The 15,286-nt window shown below is 42.5% G+C and overlaps 4 protein-coding genes across 9 annotated transcripts; 2 read left to right on the plus strand and 2 right to left on the minus strand.

Annotated features, from left to right (window-relative positions):
* The first annotated feature begins 323 nt into the window (after positions 1 to 323).
* Positions 324 to 2,825, plus strand: LOC117588423 (ABC transporter F family member 4). 3 transcript variants are annotated; one of them, XR_004574135.1, is made up of 3 exons: positions 324 to 781; positions 868 to 2,080; positions 2,127 to 2,825. XR_004574135.1 is itself a non-coding variant. In XM_034279711.1 (3 exons), exons 1-3 carry the CDS (start codon positions 450 to 452, stop codon positions 2,018 to 2,020), a joined length of 1,413 nt encoding a protein of 470 aa, XP_034135602.1. In that variant the 5' UTR covers positions 328 to 449; the 3' UTR covers positions 2,021 to 2,807. The 3 variants fall into 3 exon arrangements, 1 of the variants encoding a protein (XP_034135602.1); XR_004574134.1 differs by having other exon boundaries at positions 2,143 to 2,825; XM_034279711.1 differs by having other exon boundaries at positions 328 to 781; positions 868 to 1,387; positions 1,460 to 2,807.
* Positions 2,826 to 3,594: 769 nt separating this feature from the next.
* LOC117591755 (protein CLP1 homolog) lies at positions 3,595 to 5,166 on the minus strand. Its single transcript, XM_034285066.1, has 4 exons — positions 5,001 to 5,166; positions 4,394 to 4,946; positions 3,833 to 4,340; positions 3,595 to 3,765 (listed from the first exon to the last, which is right to left on the minus strand). The coding sequence occupies exons 1-4, from the start codon at positions 5,097 to 5,099 to the stop codon at positions 3,648 to 3,650; spliced, it is 1,278 nt and encodes a 425-aa protein (XP_034140957.1). The 5' UTR covers positions 5,100 to 5,166; the 3' UTR covers positions 3,595 to 3,647.
* Positions 5,167 to 5,232: 66 nt separating this feature from the next.
* On the plus strand, positions 5,233 to 6,190 carry LOC117578744 (histone H3-like centromeric protein cid). Its single transcript, XM_034264423.1, has one exon. It carries the CDS (start codon positions 5,344 to 5,346, stop codon positions 6,055 to 6,057), a length of 714 nt encoding a protein of 237 aa, XP_034120314.1. The 5' UTR covers positions 5,233 to 5,343; the 3' UTR covers positions 6,058 to 6,190.
* An 828-nt stretch (positions 6,191 to 7,018) lies between these two features.
* Positions 7,019 to 15,122, minus strand: LOC117578743 (cholinephosphotransferase 1). 4 transcript variants are annotated; one of them, XM_034264420.1, is made up of 6 exons: positions 14,563 to 15,122; positions 11,868 to 12,108; positions 11,649 to 11,807; positions 8,640 to 8,771; positions 7,645 to 7,803; positions 7,019 to 7,577 (listed from the first exon to the last, which is right to left on the minus strand). In XM_034264420.1, the coding sequence occupies exons 1-6, from the start codon at positions 14,781 to 14,783 to the stop codon at positions 7,236 to 7,238; spliced, it is 1,254 nt and encodes a 417-aa protein (XP_034120311.1). In that variant the 5' UTR covers positions 14,784 to 15,122; the 3' UTR covers positions 7,019 to 7,235. The 4 variants fall into 4 exon arrangements, with proteins under 4 accessions (XP_034120311.1, XP_034120312.1, XP_034120310.1 ...); XM_034264421.1 differs by lacking the exon at positions 8,640 to 8,771 and adding an exon at positions 9,525 to 9,656; XM_034264419.1 differs by lacking the exon at positions 8,640 to 8,771 and adding an exon at positions 10,835 to 10,966 and having other exon boundaries at positions 14,563 to 15,120.
* Between the last annotated feature and the right edge of the window lie 164 nt (positions 15,123 to 15,286).

Below are 15,286 nucleotides of genomic sequence, written 5' to 3' on the forward strand. Positions count from 1 at the left end.
ACAGTGACAAAAAATAAGTTATATTTCGGTATATTTAATACTTTTCAGTATACTTTGGTGTCGAAATTTTAGGTATATTTAGTATTTAGGTACATGTTGGGTATATTTTTGAGGGTCAGACTACACTTTACAGCCCTAGATCTAGTTCGCTCCTTTAGTTCGATAAGTTGACTTGTTAATTTAATTAGCTTCTCGATCAACAGTAAAAAAAAACCAATAGGTGTACCAAAAGATATTTCAATTTACAATTTGGCACATTCAACATTATTTGTAGCAACATTTTAATCGGCATCGATGACAATTGAACCACTATTTGATTCACTTAATCGAACTGGCTCGGGCAAGAACCACGCAACTCCAGTATATACAGAAATCAAATACGATTTTTTGCAAGCCTGAAATTCGAATCAGAAATAAGTAAATATAAATATTAGAAGGAATAATATACAATGAAAATGGAAGATCTGCTGACGAAGGGTTCGTCGTCGCCGCAGGAAGAAGACGATGAAGATGAAAAGGTGGAGCTGAAGGCAAAAGTCGCAATCGCCTCTGACGAGGGGGTGGAGAACGCTGAGGATGCTGTGGAGGAGTGTGTTGAAAAGGAAAGCGCGGGTGGCAAGAAGAAAGGCACGCGCAAAAAACGCTCCCTCAACTGGGAAGAGGCGGAGAGGGGACTGCTGCTGGATGTTATCAAATCAAAAGTGGCGTTCGTTGAAAACCGCAGTGTGGATGCGAAGAGTATCAAAGCCAAGCGTCTGGCCTGGTCCCAGATCACCAAACAGTAAGTGTACCTAGATTGCGCAACATACATGTGTGTATTTCTACACATACTAAGGCACATATGACATTACTCCCATTTACTCACAGATTTAATGCGTTAAACTTTCGGCATCGACTGCTTGAACAAATTCAGGTGCAATGGCGCAGCATGAAGAACTCGGCCAAGCGCGAGCATCAGCAAAAGCATCCAAAGTCGGATCCCCTGGAGGGCATGCGTATGATTGAGTTCATGGAGGAGATGCAAAAGGATCCGGTTACAGCGCGGAGCCAAACCCGCGGGGCCAACACCAATGGCGGCACCGTGAGCACTCTCAAGAAGGAGCTGCTCGATATTGACGAAGATGAAGATATGCCGCTGGCCGCCTTGCCCAACTCAACGAACGCCAGTGAGGACACGTTGCAGACATCCACCATGGCCATACCATCGCCACCCCCATCCACCGCTGGCGGGGATGGGGACTCGCAGCATGAGAGCGCTCCTTCCCAGCCGCCCACCCAACGTCGCAAGCGTGCCAAACCCAAGTCGGCGGTCAATAAAAACGATTCCGGGGATATGGGAGAGGAAAACGAAAAGGCAGCCCCAGTGCGAAAGCGGCGACAACGCAATGTAAGTTGGAGGATTGTCCAAGCTGCCATGAACACGAGCAATGCTAATAACGAATCGTCTTCCCCGGGACAGCTCTCGCAGGCACAGTCGGTGATATCCGATGAAAATGAAGCGTCCACCACTGTTGCTCCTAGCACAACGCCGCAGCAGTTCTCGTCGGCGGCAACAACGGTTCCCGAAACGAACAGCCCGCCAGCCGCACCGCATGACCTCATCAGCAGCACGGATATGGAGCAAAAGTATAAGCATGACCTCTTCAAGCTGCTGAAGCAGGCCCGTCTGGCCGAGATAGACTATGCACGCCGCGAGCACGAACAGAAGCTGCGCCTCGAGCAAATGGAGCAGGAAATAAAAATGGCGTACTACCGGCAAGAGCAGGACTTGAAGCTTCGGCACATGCGGGAAGAGCACGATATAAGGCTACGGCAGCAGCGGCGGGAGCACGAGGCGCGTCTTGCTATCTACAGCCTCAAATGCAGCGGATTAAACGGAAGCATACAGGAACAGATTCCCCTGCCCTCAGCGAAATGCAACGCCAAATTGGACTACAACAATGTCCACATGGACGGTGAGACAGTCAAGCCATCGACCAGTGCTGAGGGAACGCAGGCTCTCAGTGCAGCCTGCAATTAGTGGGCGCGGTCGGGGGCTCAACACACACTCTCGCAATACGAATTGCCAGCAAGTTAGCCTGTAAGTGTATTTAGAGGAAAACATCATCCAATACTTTAAAATTTAGCTTGAAATACGTTTAGCGAAATGTAGCCGACCGAATTACGGGGTCAGATGAATGATTTCGAAGACGAATGAATACGAATACTCAAACAAAAAAAGAACTACACTCAAGATGCCACTCGGGCGCCGCCTGCCACGACAAAATGGACTGTTTTTTTGTGCATTTGGCACCACAAACCAATACGAGCATACAGACAATGCATTTTCAATATAGTATTACATACATATACATATATTTCTACCGTTTAAGCCTCCCGGACAACAAAAACAAAATTAATTATCACAATTAAAAAGCGGTTGTGTCGTACGAAACAAACAAAAATACTCAAGCCCACTCTGAATAAGTTCCCTTTTGCAAAACTCAAAAACGCAATCGACCCCCAAAAGTCAGTATTCTCTATTGCCACTGCATTGTATTATTTTTACTTTTTACACTCTTTTGATTTGTAAGTTTTTTTTTACAAATCTTTACATAGACATATGTAGGTACGTGTCGTAATTGTAAATCCCAGTATGTCTGTTCATACATTAACGAGGAGAATCTTTTATAATTCTTATAATCATAAGTTACTGTACATCCGTTATGTATAGCGCTGTAATGTCCTGTCACTTTGCTTCTGCTTAATAAAAAGGCATAATTAAGGCGTGAGCGAAGTAAAATTAAACTAGTTAAAGAAAATACAAATACATAGTGTGTAATCAATTGCCCAAATGTTTTTTAATAACTTTGAAACCTTGCTTTATCCCAGCACTCAAATGTTGTGGCAGTTTCTAGGGTAAAACTAAAAATATGGAACATTTTTCAAGGTTTTTTAAATTACAATGTCAGTTTATAGGTGTACTTCGAATCTTTCTTTCAGTAGTCAGTTCTTATTGTTGTTTATTATTTAGTTAGTTCTTAGAATCATACATCTTTAGTTGATAACAAACTTTTGGCACAATGAAGGACCTCTACGGAACTATATGGAAAATTCACGCTTTAATTACTTATAAGCACCCGATATAGCCCGCTTGGAAAAGGAAACCGCCTTTAAAAACACCGAACTGATGTGTGTCGTCATGATATATCACAAGTTTGCACTGGCGAATGGTCCGCGGGCAAAATTCATGACATTAAAGCAGCTCAGTAGCGTTGTTGAGTATATATTTGGAATTTCCGATCGTGCAATCAACACCAACGTTGTCTCGCGGATATCCCATGATCCGGACTACAATCATCCAGACTTCTTACAAAATCAATTTAATAATAATTTGAGTCTCTATATGAACCACCCATCTTATTCCTTTATACGAATTTTTCTATGGCAAAAAAACTTGCAAAACGAATGAGCAAGCGAGAGTAATATTTATAATATTTAATATTATGTTAATGTTATTTAAACATGACATTGTTAAATTACATTCAAAGGGTGTTGTATGTACATGCAAAAGAGCATGTAGAAATCGAGAGAAGGCCTAATGGCGACCAATTCTTATTTTAATTTATTGTTTAATATACTCTTAAATGAATCTATATAACATTAAGCTAGGTATGGTTGTCCATGAACTGCAGCTCTGACCATAGCAGCAGAGCGTTCGGTGGCAGTGGTCGGGGCTGCGGCGAGAGTAGCATCACGGCTTGCCTTTCCATATCCACTTCGGTGCTGGAAATGAGACACGGAAGATTTTCTATTATACATTTCCTTTTTGAGGTTTCCCCTAAAGGCTTACACGCAACAGAAACCGGCAATGTTAGTGCCAATGACATCGTCTTCCACGGACTCTGCAAAAGTCAAAGCCAACACGTGATGGATCAATGCCGGGGTGGGCGTAACAGCAACCACTTTTGTCTTGTTGTCTTCGGCCTTCATGCCGATGGGCATGCACGAGTCTGGCAGCGGAGGAGCTCCTATCTTGTACAATCGCAGGTCCTGGAATTTCACCTCAAAGGAGAACGGATAGAAGGGCGCTCGTGCGTTGCCATAGAAGTATTCCTTGATGCGCTGATCCCGGCACTCGTGACGCAACTCCTTGCTGCGCTCCACAACGCCGCCGCTCTTCGGCAGGAGCACCACATGAACGCTGGAGGGCACATCCCGCAGCAGTTCGTTGTAAAGCCGCTCCTGGTCCAATACGAAAATGGCGCAAGCCCCATAGGCCCTGGCCGCATGGAGCAAGTGTGCATAGCCATGGCCCTTGACCCAGCCGCAGGTGTTGACTATGATGCCGGAGCTCTTTGCTGAAAGGTGGCTTATGAATGCTTGCAGATCTACACGTACTGCATCTACTCACTGCGCTTGTTTCCGTTGAGCGATTGCAGCGTGACTTCGGCCATCTTGGAGACAACGGCATTGTAGAGGACACTGTTGCCGCTGGGCGACTTGTGACCGAAGTGGTAGACCAGCGGGGCGGTCTTAGGAAATCCTTCCTCGACACTGGCCGGCCTTTCGATTAGTATGGTGGCCACGTTGCCGGATATGGCTATTGCGCCTTGGCCTACATCGAGGTCCGCGTAGAGGGGACGACGTCCGACTCTGACTGCATAGTTTAGGAGAATCCGGCAGAGCGTGCTCTTGCCGACATCCGTGGGGCCCACAACCATGGCCACCGGACCACGACGATCCTTCTCTTCAGCCTCCATGCGAAACTGTTCCAATGCTGCATGACAATTGAGATACTGCACCATCGGCGTCTCCTTGGAAATATAGCAAACGTCCATTTTTCCAGTGACATGGAGAACACACCCTTGGTATGTGAATATCGCCACCTTGGCGCCCATCCCGAACTCATATTTCTTTTTCTTCACCAATTCGGTGCCAAAGAGCTCCGCAAATCCATTTACCAGCTACAATGGAAGATAAGTTAACGCCTTGCCCTTGCTTTGCTTGCTCTTACCTACTGTAACCACAACTTTGGCATCTTTCTGCTCTATTTCGAAACGCAGCTCGGAGTCCCCCTCCAGGCTGTAGTCCTGGCCCCTGCCTTGATGTTCCGACATTCTAAAAATTGTAACAAATGTTGAAATAAACAAAACAAACAATTCACAAGTAGCCTCGCTTGGCGAAAACCAGCTGATCGATTGGTGTTGGAAAATGCGGGGGAACAATGTATTCTAACACATCTCAAATACGGCCACACTTAAAGAAAAAAGCGGGAAGCATTTCAACCCAAGCGAAGCGTCTGCAAATTAAACAAAGAAAGCATTTATATATAAATTTGTGCCGTCTAACTTTGACTCAACTATGCGACGATCCGCAAAAAAAAGGGGCGCTCGGCGTGCCGGCCAAAGTTCAAAGGCAACATTGGTGGACTTGGACACGGATGATGACAGCTCCACATTTGAATCGCCAGTCGAGGAAGATGGCACCGACTACGGCTTGGAGTTTACCACGAGTCGTCTAAATTTGCAAGATGAGAGCAATCGGCGCACCTCGACGCAGCGCAAAAACACATCTGCTCGTCGGACTCGACAGAATCAGGAATCAGATTCTTCTGAGGAGGAGAATCGCGACCCAGAGCCAGCAAACCGTCGCACACCAGGAAAAGGACAAGGACCAGTACGGCCGACACACAACACTTCAAATCGCAATCTCCGCTTGGCAAAACCACAGCCACAGCAGGCTGGAGCCACTGGACCGCCGCGTCGAATAATTACGAACGCCGTGGTGCGTGCCGCCAAAATGAATCAAGAAGTGCGAATTCTGCAGGCGCAGCCCACATTGCTGTTGCCCCGCCTGCCGTTTTCTCGCTTAGTTCGTGAATTGATGTCCCAGTTCACTGGCCCATGTTCGTTTAGGATAACCAGCGGCGCCTTGGAGGCATTGCAAACGTCGTCGGAAATGTATATAACCCAACGCTTACAAGACGCCTATCTGCTCACGCTGCATCGCCAACGAGTGACACTGGAGGTCCGCGATATGGCGCTTATGGCCTGGCTCTGCAATCCCTCCCGCTAAATCTATTCATTTGCTAAACTTATGTTGTTGTTTAAGGATAGTTTAAGTCGTTTATATATATAAGAAGTGAATAATGAATGATTTTTTATTAGGTTTCTGTTAAATAAATGAAAGTTTTTTGTTTGAGTTCTAATTTGTATTCTGCAGTTCGTTTTATTTGTGGGTTTTGTTTGCATTGCGTCTTGTTGTACAACATTCAACATAATCCATTTTAGTTTCACTATAAAGATGTGGCCATCTGGCGGCACGTGGCGCCCACTCCAACGCCACGCAAAGATACAATAAGTTTTAGCTAGGATGCATTTAAAGTTGATCATGCTTAGTTGTTCGATCTAAGAATACGGCTTACAAACCAGGATAATTAATGCGCTTTTTTTTTACACTGCAAGCACGTGGGGAACATAACCTCTACGCCAGGTAAGTATTGTAACCTCAAAAAAAAAACAAAAAATGCGCTTTTTGAAATGAGTCACCATTTAGAATGTTGCGGCACATTAGATAAACTAATTGGGAGTGGCAGCCTCAGCCGCTCAAATCGGAACTGTTTCAGGCTGAAAGTAACCCCTACCCCAATACCCCTGTCTCTCACTCTCTGCCTTTGCCAATCAATTTATTGGGAACTTAAACGTAAATTGAGCTTTTGCCTTGCCAAATATGTGTGTTGGATTGGGTTTTAGGTTGGTTCTAGATCTCCTACTTTGTTCTTACTACTTTTCTTTTTGGCATTCGTCTTTTGCACAACAGTAAAAATACTGCCATCAAGAATCTATGTATATAGATGTATTACAACTTACACAATTATACAAAATATATATGTATTTAGCCATAGCCATATATAATTGATATCCTCCTTCTACTCTCATTTGCTACAACAATGGGTTGTAAACGATTTCTTAAAACTTAAGAGAAATATTTTGCTTTGCCTTTTTGCTACATCGTTCCTTACTGTTTGGTTTCTTTCTCTTTAAACACTGACGGTAAATTTTGTTGGGTTGCGTTAACGGTTTGTATTACTCTCTCTCTCCTTGCCTCTTCCTTTCTTTCCGATCCGCTATCAGCCAACTCTAACGACGTTAAGTTATAAAAGGAAACTAATTAATTTAATAGGAAACCTTGTCCGTTTCGGGTTCGGCTTCGGGTTCGGTTGCTAGCCATTCTTCGACCAGTATTTGGGGCGATTAATGAGGTTTGCTTTTGGACTTTCGATGCGAAGTGCCGCCATTTTTGTCGACGCTGCTGCCAATGTTGCTTTGACTGCTGACCGAAGCGGTGGCAGGATGCGGTGCCCCTCCCTTAGGGTTATAGGGTATCCTGAAGAGATTAATCCGCAGATGCTGGCAGATCTCCAGGCACACCTGCGAACAGTAGCGCAGCAGATCCTGTGTTCCCCAGATGAGCGTGAACCAGAGCAGCCAGATCTCCGGCACAATGCAGTTGAAGTATTGATTGAGGAACAGCAGCGCCGGACCGAGCAACGACCAGTCCAGATACTCCATCTCCGCCTTGGTCATGTGTGCGATCTGTTGGAGAATAAATCCATTCATCAAATTAAGTGAATTCGCATCAAGTGTCTAGCTGTGTACTTACCACCAGTTTGTTGGTTATTTTAGCAGCCACCATTCCAAAGGCCATTATGTACACCGATGCGTGCTCGGTGAATAAGTTCTCCGGCGACTTCTGGGCAATAATCAGAGCTGGCAGCACCACCAGCGTAAGGGGTATGCTGGGGGAAAGCACACTGGTGCCCTAAAGCGCGGTAAAAATTGAATTCAATTATTTTTAGATGTTTCATCGATTTGTTGCAAACTTGCAAGTTGCGGCGTTTGCCACACACGAGTTTCTTGATCACGGGAGTACAGTTGTGCTCACACCTATTACAAGTCGATACATAGTTGGTTTTTTTTGCGTCTGTGTGTGTGTGTAAAACGGCACATTTTGCAAAGATCACAACAATTTTCAGTGCAGGGAAGGAAAGAGAACAAAAATTCTTTTGGCTTATTTGGAGTTTAGCATTTTCCCCTCCCCACCACAGTATAAGACAACAGATTGTGGGGAGTGGAAATTACTCTTATTGTTTTTTGTTCTTTAATACTTGTTTTTATTTACATGGTCTAGCGCTAGTTGGCGGTTGTGTGGGTTGGTGGGTGGGTGGGAATTGTGGGTGTGTTTCAAAAGCGTGCGTAAGTATAGTAGAAACCAATTGATACCAAACGGAAACAGTAAAAACAATAACATTACATGCCAGGCCAAACGGACACCAGGAAGCGGCTTAAAAACTACACAAAACAATAGTCTAAATAGTTGGCAACAAGTATTCAGTATTCAGATAAGATATGCCAATACACATATTGTACAAAATTGTTGCCAAAAAAACAAGACCGATAATTAGGCTAATTAATTATACTCAGATTTCTCCAGTGTGGTTCTACGGATGCCGACCTGCATGCAGTGCGTTCAATAACTACAAGTCAAGAACTTCAGCTATCATTCCTTTTTCATAGTTGTGGAACGCACTGTACAAGCATGGGGCTATGTGTCTCGGTGTCATTTTACTATAAGAAGCATAAACATAAAATTCTTACAGCAACCGTCGATCCATTCTTGCCACAGCCCTGGGTCAAAATGCATTTTGCGTAGCGCAGGGTCAAGATCAAATCTATCCCACAGGCCAGATACAATGGCATAATTCGCGTTTCACAGTCAAAGTTCGGTAGCTGCCAATTTCAGAACGTATGGGATATATTTTTGTTTGATTTGCGATTGATTCATTTGATTAATTGCGAGAGGAAGAGAAAAGGGGTTCGCATTAGATTGTGATTTCAGATTACGAACAAATAATACCATTTTCCAGAAGTCTTTTGGGTATACGAATTAAATATAAAAAAGGGGAAATTACACAAATAATAAGTTTTAAATAAAACAAAATATAACAGTTCGAAAGCTGTTAAATTTGCGTGTCTCTTAAGCATCAAAGTTCGTTGCGGCAAAATTAACAATAATTATTCAAATTTTCATTTTATCGCTGCGCGGTTTTGCAAACTATAATTATAATCTTATGAAAAAAATTAATTAAAATTATCCATTTAAAAAACTATTTGTACCGAAGCCAGGAGCATGCTAGAAATTCCATCCAATGATAAAACCATGACATGTTAATCGATATGACGTAATTAAAATAATAATGTTAGCCATTTAACTGTTGATGGGGGAAGTCGAGTGCCAGCCCCCACCGATCCGACCGGCCCCTAAACGACAAGCCAATCCAAACCCAAATCAAAGGTAAATGCAGAATGGAATAGTTAGTAGCAGCTAAACCAAACACAGATCAACGTAGGAATTAGAATTAGATAGATGCTTTTTTGTTTCTTTGTTATGGCTGTTAATATAGTAGTCTTTTGATGGGATTGTTTAATTGCTCGCCTCTCGTATGATGAAGAGGCATAGGGTGGATAGGGTGCAATGCTTACAGCAACTGAGGAGCCGTTTTTGCCACTGCCGCCTTGAGTAAACATTTTTAAGAAATTGATTATATTCAAGGTATAACCGAATGTGATAAATACTAATATTGTGTAATTCCATGAAACGCCCACGATTGGTATCTAGTAAAGATGAAAGATTGCAAGAAAACAATAAAATTTAGAGAATTCGTCAACTGCATTCATAGGGTGAGTATAAATTTGGAAGAATATATTTGCATTTGTTATGGTTAGAAAACAAAAACAAAACAAAACGTAATCGCAGAGTGTTCACAGTCGCCAGCCAGTGAGTTGTTTGGCACTGGGACTGCACTGAGAACACGCTCCACCTGGCTTACAAACTACACTTAGAGAGAATACATACATATAGAAAATATAGTAAAGATTTGCAGATTTAGACTCTTGTTGTGTGTTAATGGTAGGAGTGGAGAATATCCAAAACCAAGACAGAATTTAGACGTACGATTATAGTATAGGAGGACTATAAAGAATAATATTTATACCAGAGAACTGGACAAATGGACAGGGCAAATACATGTACATTAATTTTGAGTAAACAAAGGAAACACTGATAGAGTTAACTTAAAAATTGCATTTAGCAGCTTCCAAGAGTTATAGTGGGTGGATTTTTTTCGTATTCAAAGCATGCTCAAGTACAGATATTTGAATACATATATGAATATAGTATATTAAAATTTTGGTATCATTCACTTGAAGCGCAAGGCAGGAATTTCAGCTGCATCGTCGGAAAAACCAAAGTACACAAGAACAAGAAAATTACAACGGCACAAAATTAAGTAGGCAAGCAAATTTGTGAGAAATAGAGAGCGGGGGTTGGTTGGGGGGGATTTAGAAAGGACCTCACGCCACGCACCTTCTTTCAGACTGGACTGGGCCTGTCTCAGCATTACCATATATAAAGAGGGGGAGAACCCCCGAGAATGGTGTGTTCACATTCATATCAATTCAGAGAAGCCAAAATAGTTTTTGTCGTGTATACAAAAGTGTGTGTGTGTGTGAATTAGTGTTGGGTAACATCGTTCAAGTAATACTTTTAGACTAAGTTTTAGGTCATTAGTTCAATTTTTTCCCCATAAATTCAATGTTTCTTCATATGAAAATGTTTTAGAATTTGTACTTGTATGAACAAAGGAGCAAAAGTGAACTAATAAACGAGTAGTAACATAATATATGTTTACGGTCAATATGGACCTATTCAGTTCCCAACACTAGTATGCACATATGTTCATGTAGTAGTAGTAGTAGTGTGTGTGTGTGTGTGTGTGTGTATCAAGACTTACAGCAACTGTGGAGCCATTTTTGCCAACACCACCGGCTTTAATCACGGAAAATACATAAGTTAGGGAGAGCAGACCGCACACAATGGTCGTTATGGCCGGACCATACCAAAGCTGAATGTCGCCAATGCCGATCTGCATATGCATATACGTATGAACGTATAGTTAGTGTTATACATGTGTTTTACGTGTGTGTTTGTGTGTGGATTTGTTGGCAGATTGGGGTTTAGAGAGAACACGCATTATGTACATAGAAGTAAAAGTGGTTAGACGATTACAAATACTGAATATTTTTTGGTTGCTTAACTAACTGGGCGAATAATAGTATTGAGATACACGCATCAAATCGATGTGGACCTAGTTGGGTTTGGTCCTGGCTTCAATCCCCTGATTCTGCACGTCGCATTTTCATGCCAGGTATATGGTAAATTAAACGTAATAAATTAATGGATGCTTAACTTAAATCAAATCAAAGCTCTAGCAAAAACAACTCAAAAACTGGTCCCACTAAATCGGAGCCATAGCGTACAAAACTCGACCAGAACAGAACTTAAGGCAGCTGAGCCGAGCGCAGCAAACGGTTTCCTAGCTGCAGCGACAGCAACTGGAACTTGAACTTTAAATGCTATGCTAAACATAAGAATACTTAAGTCATACTCTTAGCGATCTACATAAAAAAAGTTAAAATAAAAAAAGGAAAAACAACTAAAAAGAAACGCAAAGAACTTCCGGAATGGAGAATGCTTAGAAACGAAATTCGAGTATCATTATATGGGCTTTAGGCCTGTCCATTGTGCCTGTGCGTTCCCACGCCTACCTTGGTGAGCCAAAACTCAGGACCCAGGACCGCCGACACCAGATGTATGCCTATAATCGAGAACTGTGCCTCCGTCACGTCGATGCGTCCGAAGCGCATCGTTCCAGACACATAAGTCTGCCAGTGGGCGCAGTAGAACAATGCAATCGCACAGAAGCACTGAAAGATAATGTTTTGGGTATTTATCTTGGTCTGGATCTGAATCTGGCAGCTACTCACCTGAAAGAAGAGCCAATTGGGATAGTGCCCCAGTTGGCAGGAGATGCAGGCCGAGAGGGCTACGAACACAGTCGATATGGAGTCACAGCCATGATCAAACAGCTCCCCCAGCGGCGATGATGTATTCGTGCGACGCGCCTGTTTTCCATCAATCGAGTCCAGGCTCTGGTAGACGAACAGTCCAAGGGCGCATAGCGCACAGGTCCAACGAGGCGGGGCTTCAACGCCATTTGGACTGTAGCTGTAACAGGAGAGGAGAAAATATAATATTAGTTATGGCCGAATGATCCCTAGCTTTGGGCGTTACTGGGCCAGTGGTAATGGGAATAACAATTAGATTTGTTTAGGCGTTTCCAAGTCAATTACTCGGGCTACTGACTAACCGATCGACCCGAACTATCCCCTGATCGGTAATTTAAACACTGACGTCAGTCAGCATAAAGTCGCCTGATGATCAAAGTTCTGTTCTCTAGCTAAACTTTATAATTAAACGTTGAAAATGGAATAAAATCACTTTTCTGCTGCTGTTGCTGAACGATAAGCAATCTTCCCCTGCTCCTCATGCAGTCGTATTGTCCATCGAATCAGCTGATTTCGTGGTTCCGGCTCAACATATTCGGTAGACAAAATCACAGCACAGCCCTCGATTTCAGCTTACTCATACCCGCCCCTACCCGCCACGCAACGGTGGGAAATTATATGATAGACATAAAGTCCCACTGACCCCCAAGCTTATTGCGAAGCATCATCATGGCTTGCTTTTGGTTTATTCAAACAAATAAAAATGGTGCAAACGAAACTAGAATAATAACATATAAGTGCAAATAAAACCGGTATATTTTCAATGACTATTCGAGAGCTTTTGTGAATGAACCCCCGCATATACATAGACACATACATATGTATGCTATGTAAGTATGTATGTATATTTTCGGGTTAAAAATAACAGACAGGCAAACACGTGAGGCACAGCCAAAACAGTGATTCATATGTAATTTATGGGCTGGGTAAGGGTGGGTGGACATTGTGGGCACTTTGATTGACACTTTTCCCCAACAACAAAGTGACCCAGGACAGGTGTCCTTTTCAGGAGACAATTATAATGAATAATTTAGTATACGGACATTCTCTTATCTATTTAAGTATGGTCAAAGTGGCCTACAGTTCACTTGAAGTCCTCTAAGAAGCCCACTTAGAACTTACTTTTGCCACTTAATCTGTTATTCCTTTAATTAGCAATCAAGTGCTATTTTGTACAGCCAACAAGGTGTAGAAATAAAGAGAGAGATACGATACAGAGAAAGTATTAGCTTGGAGGTCAAGTTCCTAAGAAAATATAATTGTTCCCCATGGCAATAGTGAAAGTACATAGATCTAAAAATAGATCTTTTAATTACAAAATGCTCATATTTTGGCAGCGACAATTCAGCCAGAAAATGTCTACATATCGTACCCACATCCGACATCGGTGGTGGCCAATATTAGCCAATAAGTACTACCAGCACACCTATAAAAATCAATTAAAAATGCAAATGTTCATTCTAATTCAATCAGAGACGCAAAAAGAATTCCAATTGAATATGGGAAACAATTGGGAAAATGGAAATGCTCTGCCCCCGGGGTTAACTTAAAAGAACTTTGGTCTCCCCCTGGTTCCCGCTGGCAATTTATTTCGTATTCCTCTGCTCGTTAGCCAATGCTTCAGGTGCTTACAGTGCCTTCGTTCCATTTGATTCCTCTGCCGCTTGTGTGATCCGGCGATTAGTGTGCCTTTGTTTATTTGCTTATCGTTTAATGTCGCTTTTTTCCGTAACGGTCTCAGCCCCCAAGAAATGCGCCGAGCGGCGACAAGTCGAGAAATTATTGTCGAGATTACTTTACTTATATATTTTGCTACATATATTTCGCGCAATTTGTACATTCACATATGTGTAATGGGGCAAAATGGCGAGACGCCTTTGCTATCTTATCTGTGGCATAGTTTTTGTACGTGTGTGGGGGCTTCGGCTCTCCCACTCCCGCTCTCTCGCTCGCCTACTAAATGGTTACGGTACTTGTAGTTATGACATGATATGATATGGTATCGCTTGGGTTATTATGAAACGAGAAATGCAGAAAACAACTGTAGCAATGTCTAAATAATGATTATAAGGGGTGTTACTATGAAGTAGTATGAATGCAGTAGTACAATAACTAATAATTTTATCGAAATTGGATTTCTTAAGCTTGAAACTAAAAAATCCCGTTAACATATCAGAATAAACGGACGACAGTGCTGTCAAGATACCAAATAAGTTGGATGGCACCAGCTGGTGAACAAGTCTAGGCCCAAAAGGATTAGAATAATTGCAAAAGTGCGGTACCAATGGAAAATTACTGAGAAGTCTGCCAAGAAAAAATCATTTGGTCTCTGTACGAAATTGAAATGAAAAGTCGGCAGCAACAAACACACACATACACTCACAAAACCACATTCAAGATCCAAGGCAAATGCAAGAAAAGAACATGAACATGAAAAACTTGCAATTTTTTGAGGGTCAACACGACAGTGTGTGTGCGTGTGTGTGAGTGTTGCAAAACGTGCACTCAGGCCCCCCCAACAACTCAAAACACATTCTACATACATATGAATGTACATATATGCATTTCATGCACGTACACCGGCAAAAACTGATTGAATCTCTTAACGACTTACCAAATTAATATCAATGTCGTCACAATGTTTAGGATGAGACCGACAATCGTAATCAGATTAGGCGCCAGCCAAAGTGGCGTTTGGGACACTAGCCAGTTCCACCAGGGCTGCAGCAAAGGATCCAATAAGCTGGCGCTGAAGCATGAGTATTTGTGTTCGCTGAGCTTTCGCAGCTGCTGGGCGCTGAGAATGTGACTTTCCTTGTAGGCAAGTAGCGGCATTTTTACTTTATATTGAGTGCGGCGGGGTGAGCGTAAGGGTGGGATAATAACACTTCAGGAGATTTCGTGAAACTTTCCGCACGCGCTTTTCACTTTTCGCGCATTTGTATACGTGTAGATGGTGTGACTTGAAATTTCGATGTGTGTGCCAAGTGATTTTATTTTCAGCGCCTATTTTTTCCCGTGTGTCACACTAGGAAAGGCAACTACGTAGCCCTTGAACGCACCGAGACGCGCTTTGTGGGTGGTAGATATACGTGTTCTTTTGCGTCAATGTATATATGTGTGCGCACATTTAATTTAGTAAAATTTAACAAAAATTCCGAACCACCGCTGCCCCCAGTGTGACCGAGGAACTATAAATCAAATATACATCACTTCTCTGAAAAATATACCAAAATGTTCCTTCTCATGTTAAAAATATACTGAATATTTTAAATAATTTTCCCCGATTTTTATGTTCTATTTAATATTACTAGCCTGTTAGGATTCTATAATTCTAT

Source organism: Drosophila guanche, unplaced genomic scaffold (genome assembly GCF_900245975.1).
Source record: "Drosophila guanche unplaced genomic scaffold, DGUA_6, whole genome shotgun sequence".
Lineage (NCBI taxonomy): Eukaryota > Metazoa > Arthropoda > Insecta > Diptera > Drosophilidae > Drosophila > Drosophila guanche.

Bases quoted from the DNA above. Each gene is read 5' to 3' on its own strand.
- LOC117591755 (XM_034285066.1), bottom strand. From the start codon at position 5,099: ATGTCGGAACATCAAGGCAGGGGCCAGGACTACAGCCTGGAGGGGGAC. The intron at 4,947-5,000 runs GTAGGTAAGAGC...CTTCCATTGTAG, and splicing joins ATGCCAAAGTTGTGGTTACA to CTGGTAAATGGATTTGCGGA. The intron at 3,766-3,832 runs GTAAGCCTTTAG...TCTCATTTCCAG, and splicing joins ATTGCCGGTTTCTGTTGCGT to CACCGAAGTGGATATGGAAA.
- LOC117588423 (XM_034279711.1), top strand. From the start codon at position 450: ATGAAAATGGAAGATCTGCTGACGAAGGGTTCGTCGTCGCCGCAGGAA. The intron at 782-867 runs GTAAGTGTACCT...ATTTACTCACAG, and splicing joins TGGTCCCAGATCACCAAACA to ATTTAATGCGTTAAACTTTC. The intron at 1,388-1,459 runs GTAAGTTGGAGG...TCCCCGGGACAG, and splicing joins GAAAGCGGCGACAACGCAAT to CTCTCGCAGGCACAGTCGGT.
- LOC117578744 (XM_034264423.1), top strand. From the start codon at position 5,344: ATGCGACGATCCGCAAAAAAAAGGGGCGCTCGGCGTGCCGGCCAAAGT.
- LOC117578743 (XM_034264420.1), bottom strand. From the start codon at position 14,783: ATGCCGCTACTTGCCTACAAGGAAAGTCACATTCTCAGCGCCCAGCAG. The intron at 12,109-14,562 runs GTAAGTCGTTAA...CTCCTGTTACAG, and splicing joins ACGACATTGATATTAATTTG to CTACAGTCCAAATGGCGTTG. The intron at 7,804-8,639 runs GTAAGAATTTTA...ACCGCGCTTTAG, and splicing joins AGAATGGATCGACGGTTGCT to GGCACCAGTGTGCTTTCCCC.